The sequence below is a fragment of the Hemibagrus wyckioides genome, linkage group LG15, assembly GCF_019097595.1.
Source record: "Hemibagrus wyckioides isolate EC202008001 linkage group LG15, SWU_Hwy_1.0, whole genome shotgun sequence".
NCBI classification, from domain to species: Eukaryota; Metazoa; Chordata; class Actinopteri; order Siluriformes; family Bagridae; genus Hemibagrus; species Hemibagrus wyckioides.
Genome location: NC_080724.1, coordinates 8,495,441 through 8,510,227, shown reverse-complemented (window position 1 = coordinate 8,510,227; position 14,787 = coordinate 8,495,441). Strand labels below are relative to the sequence as shown.

At 41.0% G+C, this 14,787-nt stretch overlaps 1 protein-coding gene across 2 annotated transcripts; it reads left to right on the top strand.

The window, feature by feature from the left end:
- The first annotated feature begins 8,198 nt into the window (after positions 1-8,198).
- LOC131366274 (uncharacterized) lies at positions 8,199-12,028 on the top strand. Of its 2 annotated transcripts, XM_058410603.1 has the most exons (5): positions 8,199-8,308; positions 8,684-9,013; positions 10,995-11,306; positions 11,437-11,602; positions 11,723-12,028. In XM_058410603.1, exons 1-5 carry the CDS (start codon positions 8,275-8,277, stop codon positions 11,856-11,858), a joined length of 978 nt encoding a protein of 325 aa, XP_058266586.1. In that variant the 5' UTR covers positions 8,199-8,274; the 3' UTR covers positions 11,859-12,028. The 2 variants fall into 2 exon arrangements, with proteins under 2 accessions (XP_058266586.1, XP_058266587.1); XM_058410604.1 differs by lacking the exon at positions 8,684-9,013 and having other exon boundaries at positions 8,269-8,308.
- The last annotated feature ends 2,759 nt before the right edge of the window (positions 12,029-14,787 follow it).

Below are 14,787 nucleotides of genomic sequence, written 5' to 3'. Positions count from 1 at the left end.
GAGAAGTTCATTTAGAGTTACCAGCCTCAGAAATCACCAATTAACAGCACCTCAGATTAGAGCCGTTATGAAGGCTTTACAGAGCATAAGTAGCAGACGTATCTCAATATCAACGAGATTATTGTGTATTTCAGCCGCCTTCAGCATTTTACAATGTAGAAAGAAATAAACACCAGGAAAGACCATGGAATTAGAAGATGTGTCCAAACTTTTGACCAGTAGTGTATATATATATATATATATATATATATATATATATATATACACTATATTGCCAAAAGTATTCGCTCACCTGCCTTGACTCGCATATGAACTTAAGTGACATCCCATTCCTAATCCATGGGTTCAATATGACATCGGTCCACCCTTTGCAGCTATAACAGCTTCAACTCTTCTGGGAAGGCTGTCCACAAGGTTTAGGAGTGTGTTTATGGGAATTTTTGACCATTCTTCCAGAAGCGCATTTGTGAGGTCACACACTGATGTTGGACGAGAAGGCCTGGCTCTCAGTCTCCGCTCTAATTCATCCCAAAGGTGTTCTATCGGGTTGAGGTCAGGACTCTGTGCAGGCCAGTCAAGTTCATCCACACCAGACTCTGTCATCCATGTCTTTATGGACCTTGCTTTGTGCACTGGTGCACAGTCATGTTGGAAGAGGAAGGGGCCAGCTCCAAACTGTTCCCACAAAGTTGGGAGCATGGAATTGTCCAAAATGTCTTGGTATGCCGAAGCATTCAGAGTTCCTTTCACTGGAACTAAGGGGCCAAGCCCAGCTCCCAAAAACAACCCCACACCATAATCCCCCCTCCACCAAACTTTACACTTGGCACAATGCAGTCAGACAAGTACCGTTCTCCTGGCAACCGCCAAACCCAGACTCGTCCATCAGATTGCCAGATGGAGAAGCGCGATTCGTCACTCCAGAGAACGCGTCTCCACTGCTCTAGAGTCCAGTGGCGGCGTGCTTTACACCACTGCATCCGACGCTTTGCATTGCACTTGGTGATGTATGGCTTGGATGCAGCTGCTCGGCCATGGAAACCCATTCCGTGAAGCTCTCTGCGCACTGTTCTTGAGCTAATCTGAAGGCCACATGAAGTTTGGAGGTCTGTAGTGATTGACTCTGCAGAAAGTTGGCGACCTCTTCGCACTATGTGCCTCAGCATCCGCTGACCCCGCTCCGTCAGTTTACGTGGCCTACCACTTCGTGGCTGAGTTGCTGTCGTTCCCAAACACTTCCACGTTCTTATAATACAGCTGACAGTTGACTGTGGAATATTTAGGAGCGAGGAAATTTCACGACTGGATTTGTTGCACAGGTGGCATCCTATCACAGTTCCACGCTGGAATTCACTGAGCTCCTGAGAGCGACCCATTCTTTCACAAATGTTTGTAAAAACAGTCTCCATGCCTAGGTGCTTGATTTTATACACCTGTGGCCATGGCAGTGATTGGAACACCTGATTCTGATTATTTGGATGGGTGAGCGAATACTTTTGGCAATATAGTGTATATATATATATATATATATATATATATATATATATATATATATATATATATATATATATATAAAAATCTTGGTTTTAAAATTTCAAACATGAAAACTTTTTTTCCCGTCCGGAGAAAAGTCCGGAGTATTTGTGAATATTAATTTAAAAACTTTTACTTTCCATTTAACACCTTTTTGAACATAATTTCCAAAATAAGTCCTAAAAAATCTCATTACCGCAACACTGTGAAAACATTAACACTGATAGAAAAGCAAATACATTTTCACAGTTTTAAAAATGGATTATTAATAGTCACAGTTACTTCAAGTTCTGAAATAATATTTCAGAGGATACAGGGAAAACCGCTGGGCCATAGACTGGTGAAGTGGATCACTCCTGAGCTCTCCCTCCGTATCGGAGTGTTTCACAAGGAGACCTTGTCGTTTCTGGTACTGGAGGATTTTCATGTGGATATCGTTCTCGGATGTCCCTGGCTGGCTCTTCACCAACCCAACATCCAGTGGAGTGAAGGAAGTATCGCCCAGTGGAGCGACTACTGTCTCTGGTCATGTCTGCGCGCACTTCCAGTCATTGCTCCCATACAACTGGCGCTGGGATCTACAACCATAGAGAGCCCCCAGAACTCCACCTCAGTGGACCTCCCGAATGAATACCGAAACTTCCATGATGTCTTCTGTAAGACCGCCGCCACTAAACTTCCTCCACACCGGCCATGGGATTGTGCAATAGAACTGCTTCCCGATGCCAAAATGCCAAAAGGGCGCATCTATCCTCTGTCTGTCCTGGAACACAAAGCGATGGAGGAGTACATTCAGGAAGCGTTACACCAGGGGTTTATATGCCCCTCCACTTCTCCAGCGGTGTCCAGCTTTTTTTTTTTGTGGCGAAGAAGCATGGGGGGCTGCGACCCTGTATTGATTATCGAAACTTAAATTCCCAAAAGGTAAAGTTCGCTTAGCCCCTGCCTCTAGTCCCCATGGCACTCGAAGAACTTCGAGGGGCTCGGATTTTTACCAAGCTTGATCTACGGAGTGCGTATAACTTAATCCGAATCTGCCGAGGTGATGAGTGGAAGACAGCTTTCATTACACCTGCCAGACATTATGAATATCAAGTCATGCCCTATGGTCTCGCCAACGCACCCTCCATCTTTCAGAATTTCATGAATGAGATTCTTTGGGACATGCTAGATCGGTTCATGATGGTGTATATTGATGACATCCTGATCTATTCTCCCAACCGAACCAAGCATGTCCGTCACGTCCGGCAGGTGCTCGCTCGTCTTTACCATCACCATCTTTATCTGAAATTGGAGAAGTGTGAATTCCACCAGTCTGTGATTCACTTCATACATCATCTCCGCCAAAGGGATTCGGATGGATCAAGCAAAAGTAAAAGCAGTGAAGGACTGGCCGCAGCCGCAGACGATCAAAGAATTACAACGCTTCCTGGGGTTCACAAATTTTTACCATTGTTTTGTGGCAGGTTACAGCCAGTACACTGTGCCTTTTACTTCCCTACTACGTAACCAACCCAAGAAACTTAGCTGAACCGCCAAAGCATGTGAAGCCTTCCAGAATCTAAAAGCCGCCTTCTGCTCCGCACCAACCCTGCTACATCCTGATCCAAACCACCCATTCATAGTAGAGGTGGACGCCTCCGCCGTTGGTGTCGGAGCAGTATTATCTCAGCGAGGAGGTGTGCCTTCTGTACTCCGTCCATGCGTTTTCTTTTCGAAGAAACTGTCCCCGGCGGAGCAAGATTACGATATAGGTAATCGCGAATTACTGGCTATCAAGTTAGCTCTAGAGGAATGGTGGCACTGGTTGGAGGGACCCCCAAACACCCTTTCGAGGTAATCACCGATCACAGAAATCTTCAATTCCTCCGGGAAGCTAAGCGTTTAAACCCTCGCCAGGCACGTTGGGCTCTGTTCTTCACGCAATTCCAATTCACGGTCACTTATCGTCTGGGGCATAAAATACGATGCTCTGTCACATGTTCATGCTCCAGACTTGAAACCGGAAGATCCAGAGCCCATATTACCCCCAGACCTCTTTGTCTGTCCCATTCTGTGGTCCCTCGATGAAGAGATCCGCGCCGCCGCCTCGGAAGAACCTGCTCTGTCGGGAGGCCCGGAAGGGAAAATTGACGTGCCCACATCCCAATGTCTACACCTGCTGGATTCGCTGCACTCCTCTCTGGGCTCCGGGCATCCGGGCAGACAGAGAACCCTCTCACTTCTTAGAAACAGGTATTGGTGGCCTAACATGGTGCAAGAGGTTGCGCGATTTGTGAAAGGATGCTCGGTCTGCGCCATCATTTCCACGCTACGCTGGCTACCTGAGGGCAAGCTCGTACCACTTCCCATTCCACATCGCCCCTGGTTGCATCTGGGGATAGATTTTGTTACCGACTTGCCCTCCTCCGAGGGTTATACCACCATTCTAGTCGTGGTGGACCGGTTCTCCAAAGAGTGTAAACTAATCCTGCTCAGAGGTTTACCTACAGCCTTGGAAACGGCGGAAGCCCTCTTCCACCAAGTCTTCCATCACTATGGCCTCCTGGAGGACATTGTATCAGACAGAGGACCCCAGTTCATATCCAAGGTATGGGAGGCTTCTTTAAACGACTTAATGTGTCTGTTAATCTCTCATCTGGTTATCATCCACAGACTAACGGCCAGACTGAGTGCAGAATACAGGAAATTGGACGATACCTGTGCGCCTCGCCTACTGCCGAGATCATCAAAATACGTGGAGCCAATACCTGCCCTGGGCCAAGTACGCACAGAATTCGCTCCGCCAGGAAGCCACAGGGCTCACTCTGTTCCAGTGGATACTCGGTTACCAGCCACCTCTGTTCCCGTGGTCTGGAGAACCATCCGAAATTCCTGCGGTAGACCACTGGTTCAGAGAGAGTGAGAGGGTCTGGGAATTGGCACACACGTGCCTGCACTGCCCCGTGTAACAGCACAAACATTATGCTGATACATGCCGGCTGGAGGTCTGGCTCTCCACACGAGACCTGTGACTCAAACTTCCATGGAGAAAGCTAAGCCCTCATTACATTGGACCTTTCACCATTCGACGAGCCATGAACAAAGTGACTTACGAGCTAGACCTGCCGGCAAGCTTCCGGATCGCACCCACCTTTCACGCTTCGCTTCTCAAACTGTACATTAATCTCATTCTCCCTCCTTCCACAGAAACAGCCGAGTCGCAACAGCCCGATGTGGATGCAGACGATGCAGTCTACCAGGTCCGGGAGATCCTCAACTCATGATGGTGGGGCAGCCGAATCCAATACCTAGTCGACTGGGAAGGCCACGGTCTGGAGGAGAGGTCATGGGTGAATCGCGAGGACGTCCTCGACCCCGCGCTCATCTCCGAGTTTCATCAACGTCGACCGGACCGCCCTGCTCCCAGAGGCCGCGGTTGGCCCCGTCGTCGGTCCCGGACGTCTGGAGACACCCGTGGGGGTGGACTGTCACGGATCTGCAAGACTCTGTGACGTCATCACGCCCCAGTCACCTGAGCGCCGCTGGTGCATCTGCTGACAATTAGCCCAAAGACTATTTAAAGGCCATACTCGTCAGAGACGGTGGCAAGTATTATTGACTGTTTTTGAGTTTGCGTGCTTGTTATTATACTCTGTGACTAGTTATCCTTAAGGCCTGGTCACACTACAAGACTTTAACCATTGGCAGATCGCTTTGCTGTTCAGACTAGGTGACTTCACTGTATGTTTTTTTGTCCTTGTGGTGTTCACACTACGTGACACTTCATAAATGAGAGAGGGGGTCGCACACCACACGATCTGACAACAACTCTTGTCACTCAAGACCACCCCAAACCATGTTTTGTCACGAAAAAAACACACATGACAGGTGGATCCGGAAATGACGCGAGACTTTCGGTAGAGGTTTGTTTTGAAAATGGACGTCAGCAGGAGTCTCGCTCTAAATAAATGTTAACTTATTAAAATAAATGTTGTGTCCACACTATTTTTGAAGCCATGTTGCTGCTGCTGCATTTCTTCCAGTGACCTCAACTCTGTTGACTTGCTCTCTCATTGGCTGGAGGTCGTAGCTACAATTGACACCACGTGATGTTGAGTCGGCCGACCGTCCCCGATATTTAACATGCCAGATATCTGGATTTTGTCTGCGAGGTGTCAGCGACGCTTCAGCGAGCCTCTTTGATGCGTCGTTGAGTAGTTCACACATAAAGATTGCCGAGCGCTGATCACCCGCTGATTTTCCCACGATCACAGCCCGATCTGTCGGCGAGCTCGTTAATTTGCAAATCAGGCTTAAAATCCTGTAGTGTGAACTAGGCTTTAGTTTCTCCTGCAGTAGCAGTTACCTAAGTTTTGAAAGCTTTTCAGTTTGTCTATTCACTTCCCTGGTGTTTAATAAAGTAAAGTCTGTTTGGGCACTGTAACCTGAATCTCCTGACTCTTCCCTCGCAACCTCTAACAACCTTCCACAATTTACAACCATTTTTTCTTTATATTTTGAAGAAACCTGACATTTTTTCAAAATGACATGACAAACCTGAGAAAACATAATTTGTAGATTCTGCACATGCATTTAAAATCAAAGTACTATATTTCTATTAATTAAATTAACATCTAATAAACATGAGTTTCGGTAATGATATATAGGTTTCGGTAATGAGGTTAATTATTTCGGTAATGATAATAACTATACTAGTCTGAGATTTGTACTGAGACTTGTATACTAGTCTGAGATAATGCAGAAAGAAATAGATAATACTTGCACAATCATGCATTCAAGTTCAAAAGTGTAGTGCTTCAGAAATACAAAAGCCAAAAGTAAAAAAAACAACAAAAAAAACCCATTAAAACAGGAATAAACAGGACAACATTTCAACATTTACCTAAAAACATGAACCATTTTACCATGGCACTAAAAAATAACTGACCACTGTCTTTTTTTCTTTTCACGTTGCTTCTTAGTCAGCTCTTCAGTTTTCTTTATTTTGCCAGTTTGTTTTGGTTTTTGATTCCTGGAAGCGGAAAGAAAGCATTACATTAAATTAGTCTCATAACATGGGGGACATATACATCATCATATAGTATAGACTTGATGCTTACTCTGTGTGTGTGTGTGTGTGTTCTATACTGGTCCTGAAGTTGTGGGTTGGGGTAGAGCTTAATTTTAGTCTTTGAAATGAATTGAAAAGTAAAGTAAACAAGAAAATTAAAAAAACCAAATTACTAACAGAAGAACAAATAACTGTTTATTTATTATGTAATTAAATTACTAAATTATAACAAAATTGTGCAGCAATTTATTAGGCTGCTGTCACTTTAAGAATCACATGACCTACATGCCTTAGTGTGGCGGGAATTTCCCACAGTATGAACAGTCCACTCAGTCCAGCACCAAAGTCCTATTATAGTAGTGGCTAAAGGGTTTTGTGTGTGTGTGTATACTCTCACGTACATTTCCTAACACTGTAGGGTATTTATTGCTAATTACACCTGCTGTAACATCTCCAAACCTAACCTCTCTCTCTCTCTGTCTCTCTCTCTCTCAACCTCCCTCTTTTGTACTCCTCCAGCAGTTCTGGGTTTCTGTATAATTTTTCCCTGAACTTTGTCACCCTGACCTTTGCTAAAGCTTTTTTTTTTCTCACTTGCTGATTGTCTACAATGAAACAAATAAAGCAAAATATCAACATTTAGGAAATTTGAAATTAATATTAAATTCATAAGAGATATTTAAAGTTCTCTTTACCGCAACTGGCCTTAAATGGTTGCGGTGTATGAGAATGGTGTTGCAGAGGATGAGGTGCCTCAGGATGTTTTGCTAACAATAGAGAAGCCATGATGGCATTACTAATTTTTTCTCAATGCATATAATTAGACCTTAATAAAGTACATTTTCATAAAAAAAATTGTAAATCTAAATATTTTAATGTATAAAACTTCCTGTTTCGGTAATGATAATCAAAAAGTCGTGTTAACATTCTGACAATAGAATATTTAACATTTAACTGTAAAGATATAAAAACATGATCTTACCAGGTCACCATCTTGAAGTAACTGTCCCATGTGCTCCATCACTCATAATCAAACTTTATTTACATTCTGTATGTGTGTTTAAACAGTCCTCAAAAAGTGTTGCGGAAGATGAGAACATCAGGCATGGATCATTTTCCTACTTTTTTCCATTATTATTATACATGAACATTCAGTAAAAAAAAAAATCCTGTCATCTAGAATAGTCTAGTAGAACATCCATTTATTTTTTTTCAAAAAATTTTTTATGTTAATTTGTTTAAATTAAATCATAACACACATTCAGACACAGCCAGGCGCATTGCGGTAATGAGAATTTCAGCAGAAAATGCAGCAAAATAGAAAAATAATTCATTCTCATGTTGAAATTACACATTGTGCAAGGTAGAGAACAGTACTGTCTTCATTCTGATGCTTTATTATATTACTAAATTATACATTTTATATTTAAAATCATTAGTGCCATGGTGTTTCCATGGTTTCGTGAGAATCACCCATATATGTGTGTGTGTGTGTGTGTATGTTTGTATGTGTGTATGTAGGTCATCTGCAATAGACTTACAGTATATGCATACTATATGCATAGCCACAGGAAAAGATCTGTTTTGCTCCTCATGCTTTGTGTGACAAAGGCCAGTTCAGACAACCTCAGGTGAGACTGCATTATATCCTGTCTCTGAGGTCTGTATACGTACAACGAATTTACACAATGAAGGTCGTACACCTATTGCTCATGTTTCAGGGTAAGCGGTTTATTGTTTGCTAAAAGTTATATTACAACACCAGGGTATGAGAAGACATTTGGCATCGGGGGTGTTGGAATTTTAAGCAACACTGTTGTGACGTGCTATATATTTAATGTTATTTTTATTATTTTACTAGTTGCAGTAGCAGCACATCAGCACCCCTACTTCCTGTGCCTTATTTTTTGTACTTTGAAATCCAGTGTTTTATTTATCTTTACCAATATATATGGCACTTTATACAGGAAATAGCAGCTACCTCTGGTTTGTAATAGTATTTTCAACCATTTCAAACAGAAAATACGAATACTTTGTTTCCCTATACACATCGAACCTGCTTTTTTTCATTGATCGTTCATCCACATTATTTTGCAGTTCATGCCATACTGCAGTGCGATAAAACCAGCATGCATACCACAATTGGGAGAGATATTAATGTTCTCTGCAGTTATCATGAAAATCAGTTTCTATTCAGTAAAAAGTACTGGTGCTTTGGGGAGTCCAGAAGCACTTGTGAGGTTCTGATGGATACGGAGGGATTCACAACACATCGGCTCAAGAAAAAAGCAAAGATATATCAGAGTTTCCGAACTATTCAGATTCACATGACAGAACTCCAGCTGGAAGACACTGGAATCTATTGGGTTGGGATTGACAAAATATATGCTGATATCATGTTCAGGATAACAGTCAAGGTAACAGAAGGTAAGGTGTTTACCAGTATGTCTTATATAGCACAACTTTGTATTCTGAAATTTAAAAAAAAAAAAGGTCTATTATATAAAAAAAAAGAACAACACGTGATATTACATATTTGCTGAATTAACAAAACAAATGACTATCATTGTCCCATACTTTCTTGTCAGAAATCAGTCAGTGTGTAGTTTAAACATACTTTTGTTCATGCAGTGGTTTTGTTGCTATATAGGTCTGTTTCCTGTCAGATTTTCATTTAAAAGATATGAGATATGACATATGCTACAACACATTTCACAAAACTTGAAAGTCTAAAAAAAAATGGATTCATAATAAATGTGAAGTCTTTTCTGTGTATTTGACAGTTAACAATGAATCATATTAAAGCAGAGTGCTCTGTAAAATTATCTACAGCACCTTTCTGCAATCTCATGAGATGAAAGTGAAAGTCAGCCCGAGGCGCTCATCACTGACAGCAAATGCTAGTTAGGTGAGAAAAAATGCTTGACTAAAGATATTGTGGTCCTATAAAAACACCATGACTTAAATCTACAGCTGCTCAAACCTAAAAAATAAATAACTAAATAAAAAACAACAAGAAAAACTGCTATATGACAAAACAATAGTTAGTACAATATTATTATAATATCATGTTAGCCGAAAATTTCTGATTTCACTCAGCCATTATTTGTGCAGTGTCTGTCAATAACAATAACACTTTTCATAATCATTTATTTATTTTTAATATTTTAAAATATGCATCTTTAGAACAAATATCATGTTAAATATTACACATAAACATTACGAATATAACACCACAAATACTGGGTGTTGTAGATCTAGTTTTGAAGCTGCTGTTTTAATGATTCCTTTCCAAACTGCAAAATTCAGTTAATCAGTTTTGTGGGCATTAGTCAGTTAGAATGGTTTGATTTTTATAGCTCCTATACAGCAAGAGGCTACTGAAATCAAGTACATGGTGAAAGTGGTTTGTGATGAGGTTGGTTGATTTTCTTTTTTTGACACACTTTAGTGGCAAACTGCAGATGTTTCCATGTTTCAGTGACACAGATCTTCTGAGTTGGTTCTCTTTCTGATGTCTGAACTTATCATGGCACTTTTGACCAGAACCAGAAACCAAACCGCTTTGTCACAATACACAATGTCTCTCTCTCTCTCTCTCTCTCTCTCTCTCTCTCACATACACACACACATTATGGAGCATTATTAAACAGCACTGTGCTTTCAAAAAATAAAACCCTGATAAACTTGAAAAAAACAAAAATACATAAAAAAAAAAAATACAATACAAAAGCAAGTGCTTACCTTTTAGAAGTTGTGTCACCAGGATATACAAAATTCACTTCAATAAAATCCACCCTCTGAATTTTCTGATCACTGGACTGAAAACCTAAATACTTATTCATAGCTTTTGATCAATTTGATGGCTCCCTTTCCTCCCTGCCCAGGTTGGTATCTACATGTGGTAGCTGAATGGTTAATGCTCTGGTTTGCTGCAGTGATGAGAAGGTTGGAGGTTCAAAGCCCAACACTATAATGCTGCCACTATTAGATGCTTGTGCCAAGCCCTTAACCCTTTCTGATCCAGGGGTGCTCTGTCCACAGCTTTCTAAAAACAAAAAAAGAATTCTGCTTTGCTGTAATGTATATGTGATAAACAATGTGGTCTTCTTCTGTAAGTCTGGGCCTGGCTCTCACCCAGTACGATGTTCTTGATGCTTAGCCACAATCAGTCACCAACAATGAGATAAACATTACTTGCAGATGTACTTTTCCCAAGTGAAACAAATATCCACTACAAGTCATCTTTAGGTAACTTATTTCGCTAGCTAATTCAATTCATTTAAAATCAAAAATGTTCTCGGGCAGCCTCATTGATTAATTCTAAATGTCATTTGTTTCTGTATCAGTATTGCTAATCAATAAGTTGAACTTTTTAATAACTTTTCGATACTGGTCTGAATTTCAGAAGTAGTGAGCAGACCCCACGTTTTTTTAGATGGCTCGCCTACGGTGACGTGCCAAGGACAGCCGGTTCTCCTGCGCTGCCGAACTGAGAGAGGCACCAATGTGAGGTACAGCTGGTCCAGAGAGGATAATTTTCAAGACAATCTTTTACAAAGCTCTGCGGATCTTCTCTTCCACTGTGCCTTTCTCACCGAGGACGCTCAGTACATCTGTTCGGCTCAGAACGCTGTGAGCAGAGAACAGAGTAAACCTATTTCCCTTCACCTTGTACAGGCTGGACAGGAGAACTGCATTTATTCCCTCATGTCTGATGGTGAGTTATGCACATACTTACTTATGCTCTAGTGGGTGTTTCATTGATTCCAAATATAACTTACTCATGCCAAAATTCTAGTACATTTTTACGAATTTTTATTAAATCTATCATCATATCCTCATTTCAGAGCTTGAGAGTTACGACTGCAGGACAACAACAGCCTCACCAGTAATAAGCACAAGTACTAATGTGGAAGTTCCAACCTCAAAATTTGTCACACAGACCAGTTCAGGTGGAAATCAGTCACTTTGCAGCAATCATACCCAGAGCTGGATTGAACATGTCTTTCTCAGGTTTGAACATATGTTATACATTCAGTCTGTTGTGCAGTAGGCATAAAAGCTAAATCTAACTGTGTGTGAGGTATATGTGGAACCATTTTAAAGAATTCACTTCAGTGCTTGTGTTTTCAGGCCATGGTCAGGAGTGCCACTGTGGTATGAAATAGTTCGCTGGCTTCTCTTCACTGCTATGATTACCAGCACTGGATTGTCATGTGCATGCACACAGACCAGAAGAATGGCTTGCAAACACGACAACCAAATGTGATGATGGAGGACCTGCTTTTCTTTCACAAATCTAATTTAGCATTCTTACTTTTTCAGCGACACAGTTCTCGTTTCTACACTTAAATCAATGTCTGCTTTACATCCCTACTGTACTGTACAATGTTGCTGTTTGGTGACATACCCTTTCTTTTCAAGCAATTAAAGAAAATCCTTTCGCCATTTGGCTTTTTTTTGTGAACACATGACAATTATGTCTCACACTGTCCTCCTCTTTTATTATTTCGAGCTACCAATGCAAATGTCTCTGATTCATCAATAATGGGTATATTTAAAAAAAAATGGACTCCTCATTAGATGCTTGTGAGTACAAATCCCAGGAATGTCAAGCTGCTTCTCATGGGGCCTTGGGCAATGCCCTTCGGTTTCATCTTCTTTGCTCATCGGTAAGTCGTTTTAGATTAAAAAAAATAAATGTGTCTGCACAATTAGTAAATGTTAAATTTATTAAAGCTTTGGCATCTCAGGGACTCAGGCACATGGTGTGCCAACCCAACACAGGGCACAATCACACAAACACATTCCCACACTATGGTAAATTTAGAGATTCAGCCTACAACACTGACGTTCAGGTTTCTTTTAACTGCAACAATGACGTGGACTGGGGGAAGAAAGAAGTACTTGGTGGAAACCCCCAAAGTACAGAGAGAACACTCGAAATGCACACAGAGGTGTGAATCCAACCAATCAATTCCAGAAGTACGAGGCAAATGTGCTAACCACTAAGCCATTGCACACCAAAAACAAACCCACATCACCCAGTTTAGCAACTAAAGTCTAAATTTCATTGGTATGAATGTGATTGTCATTAGAATGACTTCCATTGATTTTGTAAGTTTTCCAGTGATTTTGTTCAGTACAGGAACAAGGAAATGTTTGATGAACATCATATAAAAAGGGTAGCACCGTTTATTCCTGTAGAGAGTACTAAGAATATGTTAAAGCAAGGATACAGAGCTTATGGCCAATGGGCCAGGACAGGCATAATAAAGTTTCCAAGTAAACCTACCTACCCACCCAACCTGAGAAAGAAAATAATTTCTTTACACCAGAAAGGCTAAAAGAAGATCAGCAAAGCTTTACTTATCAGTCAGAATACTGTAGCAAAAGTTGTACAAAAATTTAAAAATGATGGAACTGCAACCATCTCACAGAGACGTCCAGGTCTTCCATGGAAGTTAACACCTCGACAGGAGCGTCTTCTGATGAAAAGGGTTGAAGAAAAGTTCACTGCAGTTATCTAAAGAAGTAGAAAGCCAAACTGGGGTGACTGTTTCCCGTGACACAATACGGCATACACCTGTACTTTGTTTTTGTTCCATGTAGCACCTCTGATCTAGGAGGAATGTTATTTCACTTCACTGTGTACTGCATCAGCTATATATGGTTGAAGTGACAATAAAGATTCTTTGACTTTGACTTCACTTGACACTGCAGAGGAATGGCATGCATGGGTGCCATCCACAAAAGAAGCCTCTCCTAAAGCCCAGGCACAAAAAGCCCGTCTAGAATTTGCCAGGACCCATACTGACAAACTCTATAGCATCGCAAAGGTGAGGAATACAAAGAAAAATGCATGGTGCCTACAGTGAATGGTGGTGGCAGTGTCCTTGTGTGGGGCTGCATGAGTGCTGCTGGTGTCAGGGAGTTGCATTTCATTGATGGCCTCATGAATTCACATATATACTGCTCTATACTGAAAGAGAAGATGCTACCATCACTCCGTGCCGTTGCTCGTTGTGCACTTTTCCAACATGACAATGATCCTAAACACACATCTAAGGCCACTGTTGGATTTCTGAAGAAGAACAGGGTGAAAGTGATTCAGTGGCCAAGTATGTCTCCTGATCTGAACCCAATCGAACACCTATCTGGAATTTTGAAGAGACAAATTGAGTATCACTCTCCATCCAGTATCCAGTCTCTAAAAAAAGTCATTATTGAAGAATGGAAAAAGATAGATGTTGCAAAATGTCACCAAATTGTTCATTCCATGCCTAGAAGACTTGGTGCTGTCATTAAAAACCATGGAGGCCATACAAAGTACTAGATGTAGTAGTTTTTGTTGTGGGGTGTACTCATAAAACGGAAAAATGTGTAATCTAAGTCATATTATTAACCTTACTTTCATGTTATAAGTTAAACAGATGTTATATTAAACTTAGTCTTGTCAACACTTTGGAAATTGTTTTTGTGTTCACTGAGATATTGTTTAAAATGTTACTTTTCAAAGGGGGTGTACTCATTTACGCTGAGCACTGTATCTCTCTCTCTCTATATATATATATATAAATACCAGAGCAATAAAGTTAGTGCCATAAATTCATAGACCATTGATGTAATTCTTCAACTGATGAACATTTGATTTTTGAACGATTTTTCTCATTTACTATAAATTCAAGACACATCATCACAGTTATGTCCATGTCAAGGGACTAATAACTAATTAATTGCAGTCACTTCGTCTGGCTTGTAGGTGATATACACCTGTACACCTGTGTATTCATGGAATTATCGACTCAGTCAATCATGTGGCCACAGCACAATGCATACAATTATGTGGATATACAGATCAAGAGATTTACATCAAAAATTAGAACAGGCAAAATGTGATCTTAACGTCTTCAGGATCTCAGTGATCTCAGTATCTGGGTGACAGATATGCTGATTTGAGAACAGCTGAGAATAATTAAGAATGATTTCAGAAATCCCATGAGCTGGATGTAGGAACCCCTGCTATGTAGATGATAGAAACGTAGTCCTCTTTGTTAATTGCAACAGTAGCTTATCTACTGTCAATAACGCATTGTTTTACAAATAGCGGTCTTTAGTTATAGGGCAAGAAGCCTTTATAATCACCACACATACATTACAGCACAGTGGAATTCTTTTCTTCGTGTGTCCCAGCTGAG

Coding starts and splice junctions, on each gene's coding strand:
- LOC131366274 (XM_058410603.1), top strand. CDS start 8,275: ATGAAGGTCGTACACCTATTGCTCATGTTTCAGG. Junction 9,014..10,994: donor AACAGTCAAGGTAACAGAAG/GTAAGGTGTTTA, acceptor TCTGAATTTCAG/AAGTAGTGAGCAGACCCCAC. Junction 11,307..11,436: donor TTATTCCCTCATGTCTGATG/GTGAGTTATGCA, acceptor TCCTCATTTCAG/AGCTTGAGAGTTACGACTGC.